We start from the raw sequence: 8,629 nt of genomic DNA, 5'->3' as shown, positions 1-8,629 counted from the left end.
GGAAAGGAAAGGAAAGGAAAGGGGAAAGGAAAGGAAAGGGGAAAGGAAAGGAAAGGGGAAAGGAAAGGAAAGGGGAAAGGAAAGGAAAGGAAAGGAAAGGGGAAAGGAAAGGAAAGGGGAAAGGAAAGGAAAGGGGAAAGGAAAGGAAAGGGGAAAAAAGGGGAAAGGAAAGGAAAGGGGAAAGGAAAGGAAAGGGGAAAGGAAAGGAAAGGGGAAAGGAAAGGAAAGGAAAGGAAAGGAGGGAGGGAGGAAGGGAGGAAAGAAAGAAAGAAAGAAAGAAAGAAAGAAAGAAAAATAAATAAATAAAGCAAAAATATTTTAAATAATGAAAGGAATAAGATATATGTACATTAATTTCTTAGTTATGGGAAATACGAAGATTTTTCTGTCATTTTAGTCTGAAAAATTTAACATACAGAAGTTGTTTTAAATAGTACAAAAATACTATTCATCTTGAATTTAGATTTGCATTTTTGCCACTTTGAGTGCACTGATTTTCAGTTTTTTAGATCATTTGAAAACATTGGCATATAGCATATTTCCACTCAAGATATAGCCATGAATTTTCTCAAAATCATCATTTTCTTAATATCATTATCATATTTAATAAATTTTGACAATTCATTATTACCCTAATAGTCCATCAAACAACTTTCCCAGTTACCCTCAAAATGACACTTCTGTTGTTAAAAAAAAATAGAGAATCTGATCAAAGTTTATACAGCACATCTGGTTGTTATATCTCAATTTAGAACAATTCCCTTGACTTGTTTTTTATAACAGTCACTCTAGTTCAGGCCAGTTAGCTGAATTGTAGCATAGTCATTCTTGGATTTATCTGATTGACTCATAATTAGATTCAGGTTAAGCATTTGAACAAGAATCCAGCATAGATAATATTATGTCCTTATTATATCATACCAGACTAAGCACAGTAAGAGGTTACTTCAGTATTGGCAATACTAATTGATCAGGTGGTTAAAGTAGTATCTTTCAGATTTGTCCATTTACACAGATGTTGCTCGCCTTTGTAATTATTAAGTATTCTGTGGGTAATAATTTGAGATCATAAGTTTTATCATCTGTGCTGGATAGCTTCAGTTGTCAACTTGACACACCGGGGTAGACAGAGCGTCAATTAGTGAATTGCCTACAATAGACTGGCCTGTGGCCATGTCTGTGGGGCATCTTTTTGATTACTGAGTGATGTGGGAGGGCCCAGCCCACTGTGGGTGGTTCTACCCCTGGACAGGTGGGCCTATGTTGTATAAGAAAGCAAGCTGAGCAAAGGCCAAAGGAGCAAGCCAGTAAGCAGCATTTCTCCATGGCCTGTGCTCCAGCTCCTGCTTCCAGGTTCCTACCTAAGTTGCTGTCTTGGGCTCCCTGATGAACTGTGATCCAGGAGATGTAAGATTAAAAAAAAAAAAACCTTTCCTCCCCAAGTTGGTATTGATCAGAGTATTTTCTCACAGCAATCCAAGGTAGACTAGAACAGCATCTACTAATGGCTCTTGTCTAAATCAATTATTATTTGGGGGTTTATAGAATGGGAGTTTTATTTGAATTTAAAATTTAATTTTATTTAATAGTGTGTGCATGAGTATATGGTATATGTGGCTGTGCCACAGCCAGAGGAGGACTTGTGGAAGTTGGTTCGTTCCTTTCACCCTAGGATCCAGGAATTAAACTCAGGTCATCAGTCTTATGTGGCAAGTACTTTCACCCTCTGAGCCATCTTGCTAGTCCTAAAATGTACATTTTCTATTTTAACATCTTTTCTATCTTTATTAGCTATTATTCTATAATTGAAAATTTTACTTATACCACCCTTTCCATCTTTCTTTTCACCCATCTTTCTTTTCTTCATCTGTCTTTTCTTCTTTCTTCTTTTGAAGTATCACTATGAACTAATGGATTCTTTTTTATATAATGTATCAATCTATTACTTTCATTCTTTTTGATACTGCAATTATCCACATTTGCTAATTGCATAAAGATTTTGAAATCAGAAGCATAGGTAACTTTTAGTAGAATGGCAAACTAAAAAGCAGTATTGTATACATTTATGGAGAAGGGTCCCTTGAAAGATTTAACAAATGATATAGCACAAGAATTAATCAGAATCTACAGAAAATACCATGCAGTTATTGTTATTCTCTATAGTACTGATTAGAGAAACTCAAGTTTCTTATTTTTTTACATTACCAGTACTCGGGATTGAACCTAGAACCTTGCATATGCCAGGCAAGCATTCCACCACTGTGCTCTATTCCAGCCCTCAAATTTCTTTTCTTTCCCCTTTTGAGACAGGCTCTTAAACTTCTGATTCCCCTGTCTCTCTCTCCCTCTCTCCCAAGCACTGGGATTACAGGTATGTGCTATCATGTTTAGTTGTTACGTGGTGCTGAGGACTGAATCCAGAATTCTTTGCATGCTAGGAAAACACTCTACCAACTGAGCCACATCACTAACTCGGCTACCAGTCTGCAAGTTTCTTATATAATAGCTTCATTTATACAAAACACCTCAATTTTGCTAATATACTACTATAAAGAGTCAACCCAGATAATATTCAAGAAAAGCCCTTTACATTCCTCAATCTAATTAGTGCTAACATGTCACAAATTACATTGCCTTCAGACATTTTTGAAATTGCACATCCTAATCAAGTATATTAATTTACTCTTACCTTTTCTATCAGAAAATTTTCATCTTGTTCCCAAATAAAACTACCAATTTTTCTTCGTATTTCTGTAGTGAGAAAAACAAACCCAACATTTTTAAAGTAATTTCAACCTTTTGTACAAAGTCTGAAGTTTCTGGCCATAGTTATTCTACTTTTATCAAAATCACCTCTTAAAATACTTGCTAAAAGCCCAGATTCCCTTACCCCCACCCCAGGCATGATGGTACATGCCTTTAATCCCAGCACGGAGGCAGAGTCAGGCAGCTCTCTGTGAGTTCAAGGCCAGTCTGGTCTACATAGTAAGTTCCAGGCCAACCAGCATGTATATCAAGACCCTATCTCAAAAAAACAAACCAAAAAACAAGAAACCCGAATCCTACTGAATCAGATGATTGAGTAGAAGCCCTGGAATTTACATTTCCAATCAACTCTCCAGATAATTCTGGGCCATTAGAATAATCATTGCTGTAGGGTTTTTCTTTTTGCTTCTTTCTTCTTTTGGGGGAGTGTGTGCGTGTGTAGTACATGCACATGAATGTGTGGGTGTGTGCACCCATGGATAAGCATGCAGAGGCCAAAGGACATCCAGTGTCTTCCTCTATCACTCTCTACCTTATTGTCTTGAAATAGGGTCTCTCACTGAAATGTAAGCTCACTGGTTCAGCTAAGCTCGCAGGCCAGCAAGCTCCTGAGATCCACCTATCTCCATTCCCCAAACACTGGGGTTACAGACATCTGCAACCATGCCCAGCTTTTGATGTGGATGTCAGGAATCTGAACTCAGGCCCTCATCTTGAGCAAGCTCTGTTATCCACTGAGCCATTTTCCTGCCCTTACTTTTTCTACTAGAATATATTACTTCATTAGATATCAGTGTCTTTATTATGTCAATTATTAATAAACAAGACCATTGGCACAATAAAATCAACCAAAACTCTTCAGTTTGTAGGGCCAAGGTTCTCAAGAATTCATTTTACTAAAAGTAGATAAACAATATGCCTAGTAGACAGGAACTCTATAATACTCAGAATGACAAATATTTCTGCCATCATCTTAACTCAATAATCTCAAAATTCCCCATGAGAGCTCACTGGAGGACAAAAAGGGTATCATTACACTGGACTTTCGCTATCCAATATGGTAGCAATGGCTAAATGTAGGAACCGAGCACCTGAAATGTATGAAAACTGCAAACTGAGATGTAGGACAAGTGTAAAATAAACCCTGAATTTTGACTGATATCAAAAAGGCAAAATATTTCAATAATTTGTATATTGATTATATATGGTGATAATCTTGATATATTAGGTCAAATAAAATGTATTCTTAAAACTAGTTTCACAGATTTCATATTTTTAATATGGTTACCAAAACCTTTTTCGCTGCAACTTTTTTATTGAATTTTTGCAATTGTCATACAACATAATTTGATGGTCTTTCAATCTCCTCCCCTATCCGCACCTCCCCTTACTGTCCTTTGCCAAATTTCATGTACTCTATTAGATAAATCATATCAAGTTATATCACTCCTTGGCATATACCCAAAGAACTCATCCTATTATATACAGTCAAATTTGTTGCTGCTGTTTTCACAATAGCTAAGAAATGGCAACAACCTAAACACCCCTCAACTGGTGAATGGATAATGAAAATGTGCTACGTTTACACAATGGGGTTTTACTCAGCAGTAAAGAAAAATGAAATCAGGACTTAAAAGGTGGCTCAGCAGTTAAGAGCACTGGCTGCTCTTGTAGAGGACACAGGTTCAAATCCCAGCACCCACATGGCAGCTAACACTTGTCTACAACTCCAGTTCCAGAGGATCCAATGCCCTCTTCTGACCTCTGTAGGCATTGAGCAACATGGGTACACTTACATACATGCAGACAATACATTCATACACATAATTTTTAAAAATGAAATTTGCAAGTAAATGGGATGGAACTAGAAACTGTTACACTAAGTGAAGTAACACAGCCTCAAAAGCACAAGTGATATATGTTCTCTCTCATTTGTGGATCTTAGCTCCAAATCTTTGTATGTGAGTATGTATCCTGATATAACTGCAGAAGCCAGGAAAATGGAAAGGAACCATGGTGGTGAAGCAAAAGGAGACACGTGTTATCATGGGAGAAATGGGGAAAAAAGGGGGTACTCTAACTAGGGAGGGAGTTGAGAGGGTTATACAGAGAGAGTGAGAGGAGAGATAAATAATGCTTAGATGATATGAAAAGCCAGAAGGAAATGTATTAGTTCAAAGTCCTACTGAAAAATACGCATTATATATTATAGAATGTATATAGCAGAAAGTTATACAACAAAATGTTGAGAGGATTCTAAACTCAATGACAAAATAGGAATGATAATTTGAAGCAAGGTCATTAGATCAAATGGTCATTTTACAATATACACTCCTTGAAGGTAGATACTTGGCACACAATTTGGCTATAATAGCAAAACCCTGTCTCAAAACAAGGTCACTAGATATGATGGTCCATACTTTGTAATCCTACCACCCAGGAGGCTGAGGCAAGAGGACTGCCATGAGTTCAAGTTTAGGCTGGACTATCAGGTGAGTACCAGACCAGACAGAGCCTATATAGCAAGGCCTTGTCTCAAGAAATAAAAAGAGAGGGAGAGGAGGAGAGAGCAAGGAAGGGAAGAAGATGGAGAAAGTGGAAGAAAAATTTTTTTAACAAATCAATTTTTCCATCAAGCTATTAATTCATTGCATAACCACTTCAGGACAATTTAGCATTTTAACTAGGTTTTGCTAGAACATCAGTTACAAGAAACCAATCCAAGTTTTCTAAGGGATCATCTATGAAAATATCTTTTAGGTTTTTTGGTTTATTTTACTTTTGTTTTTATTCTCCTCCCTGGCAATTTGTATACAGTTCTAGTTTGTCTTTCTACAGATGGACTTATATCTATTGGATTAAAATACATTTTAAAAAAGAATTCGGTAATAGGGGCTGGAGAGACAGCTCATGGGTTAAAAGAACGCGCTGTTCTTCAAGAGGACCCAGGTGCAACACCCAACACCCACATGGTGGCTCTGTCTTCCTCTTCCAGCCTTTGTGGGCACTATACATACCAGTAAACATACTGGCAATCAAAACACCTGTATAAATAAAAATAAATAAATCACTAAAAGAAAAAAGAATTGGATAATAAAGTAAGACCTACGAAAATGAGATACTTAGGTAGGTAGATAACCAAGGTTAAAGATTTGGACAGACAAACATGATAAGAACATGTTCCAAGAAGGAAAAACTGAATCAATCCCAGAAGCAGTTTACTTACTTTCCCTTCCTACTTCATAGGGTTGATGAAATAATGTGAAAGTACTTCCAAAAGCAAAAAAATAAATAAATAAATACATGGGTTTATTATCATGGCCAATATTTAAAAGAAAAATTAGAATGAAGAGGTTCAAAACTAGCAAAGAACATATTTATTAAATATTCACCAGCAATCATATACCTTAATATATTATCTCATTTTATTCTCAAAACTACTTGGAAGGGGGCTGAAGAGATTGCTCAGTGGTTAAGAGCACATACTGCTCGTACAGGACCAAAGTTTCCCAGCACCTATGTCAGGTAACTCACAACAGCTTGTAACTACAGCTCCAGGGGATCAAGTACCCTTTTCTCACCTCCAAGATCACCTGTACCCATGTGCATATACTCACATACAGACACATACATATACATAATTAAAAATAAATCTTAAAAAAAACTACTTGGAAGAAGTTTAATGGCTTGTTAAAGATCACAGAGCTGCAGGGTATGGTGGCATACATCTTTAATTCCACTACTCCAGAGGGAGAGGCAAGTGGATCACTGTGCGTTTCAGCCCACCAAAGCTACACAGTGAGACCCTGCCTCACAAAAAAATAAACAAATAAAAATAAAAATCATAAAATTAGTGTTGGTTCCTAGCTTGTCAGCAAGTTGAAGTCAACATCTGCGTCTGTCTTATTCACCACTGAATTCCACCACCTGGGTTGTAACTTCACATGCAAAAAAAGCTTAACGAATGCATAAATGAAGAAAAATCCAGGTTATTCATTCACTCAAAGTATCTGATCCCAAGTCCACGTCTTTCCCATCTATAGTAAATGATACAAAAACTCAAAAATTTCTGCCAGGTGTGGTGGTTCACATCTATAATCTCAGCACTCAGGAGACTGAGGCAGAAGATTTACTGAAATTTGAGGCTAGCCTGGGCTACCAAGTGAAGACACTGTCCAAAAAATAAATACATACACTTTTAAAACCCACAAACCACAAAATTTCTGATTAAGAACAAAGATTGGTAAAATCAGATTTGGTTGTCTTAACAGGGATTTGCTGGATTTGGCAAACAAGTGGGTTTAATGATCTTTGCTAACCTTTTTGCAGACAGGCAGGAGGAAGAACGAAATGACCTAAGGCCACTGAGTTTTTTATTTCAGCATTAGCTACTGCAGAGAGATAGTAGGCATGAAAAACTGTAGCATTATCTTCCAGGTAATCGAGGCTCTGGTATATTCTAGAAGAAAGATAATCTTTCAGGTTATAAGATAAACAAGAATGTATTCAATCATTCAAAAGGAAAAAAATGAAAGGTGACTGTCACATTAAAAAATATACTTATGATGGTCCTTTTTTCCTGGCAAGGAAGAATAAACTTAAGGCATAGGATATTACTTAGTTTGGGGACCTAAGTATAGGCAAATTTCAGCTTTAGAGAGTTGATAAATGATTATATAAATTTAGAAACCTGACCTAGGGCAGTAGTTAGCTGGAGACCAAAAATGGATTGAAAGCCAGCAGCCCAATGAGTTTTACCCATAGTCACTGCCATAAAGAAGGATCAATTAATTGAGGTAGAGTGGGCATGCAGAGAAGCATTCACATATATAAAAGTTTTTCTAGGCCTGTAAAAAGATGGAAAGAAGTGGAAAAGACATTAGGGAAAAAAGATTTACATTGAAGGCACAATAACAACAATTCAGGTTGATTATAGACTTTGGAAGGCATGGAAAATTTAAAAGGTAGTTTTTAGCTGGTCTAAATCTGTAGGTAAGGAGGAAGGGGAGGAAAGAAGGGTCATAGGCCAGGGGCAGATTTCTGCTTAGTAAACATCTGACAGCTATGTGATGAGAAGTGGCAAAGGGCCGATGGAGGCAGGGTAATTAGGAAGTTACTGTGACAGTCTTGGCAAGTGGTAATTTAAGCTCTAGAAAACGAGGATAAAGAACAATTTCAAACATCTGGTCACCTACCCATTCATGGGAATAGAGCTTGTTTAAAATATGCTAGGAAGCCCAGCCTGCTCATGCCTGAAATTCCAGCGCTTGGCATGCTGAAACAGGAAGAGCACGGGTTCAACGCCAGCCTGGGAGAAGAGACCCTATCTCAGAGAAAATAATAAACTTTTTTTTCTTTTTTTAAGGTGGTGGGAAGGTCTCTGGAGGCCACACAACGACGTGCTCAGGTATCAATGTGTTCAGGTTTGGTTTAGACATAGTGAGTAGGAGGGGGCCTACACGTACGTGACCCATGAACATACAAATCCGGACTGGGCTAAGTGCCCCGAGGGCCAGGTAGAGGAAATGATTTCCCCCATCTAGGGCTAGATCCTTCCCCCCAGCATCACTTATGGGTGGGCTGCTCCTTCCATTCTCTGGGCGCATGACAGAAAGCCTCTGCCGGGAGGCCCTCTGTACCTCTGCGTGTCAGGGTGCGAAGCATCGCAGCTGAACAGGAAGTCAGCGGCCTGCGCGTCACTGACCATCCCGCCTTCGTCCACTGTGGAGAAAAGAGCACGTGGTGACTCGGCCGGCTCTGCCCGCCCCCTCCCACCTCACGCCCTGCCCCTCTTCCTACCCCAGAACTGCGTCAGATCCCGACCCACGCTGCGGCAGAACCAACCGCGCTGCCCCTGAAACAT

The 8,629-nt window shown here is 38.4% G+C and overlaps 1 protein-coding gene across 1 annotated transcript in view; it reads right to left on the bottom strand.

Moving 5' to 3' along the window:
• Terb2 (telomere repeat binding bouquet formation protein 2) overlaps positions 1-8,629 on the bottom strand; it is a 30,076-nt gene extending 21,447 nt beyond the window's left edge. The window contains exons 1-4 of the mRNA XM_008849452.1: positions 8,566-8,629; positions 8,406-8,487; positions 7,086-7,225; positions 2,690-2,751 (exon numbers count right to left, since the gene is read on the bottom strand). Coding sequence (XP_008847674.1) covers positions 2,690-2,751; positions 7,086-7,225; positions 8,406-8,487; positions 8,566-8,629 — 348 coding nt within the window. The remainder of the gene's footprint in view (positions 1-2,689; positions 2,752-7,085; positions 7,226-8,405; positions 8,488-8,565) is intronic.

Source organism: Nannospalax galili, unplaced genomic scaffold (assembly GCF_000622305.1).
Source record: "Nannospalax galili isolate Female #2095 unplaced genomic scaffold, S.galili_v1.0 scaffold891, whole genome shotgun sequence".
Classification (NCBI taxonomy): Eukaryota; Metazoa; Chordata; class Mammalia; order Rodentia; family Spalacidae; genus Nannospalax; species Nannospalax galili.
The sequence above is the reverse complement of the archived record's forward strand: the minus strand, read 5'-3'. Positions and strand labels throughout refer to the sequence as shown.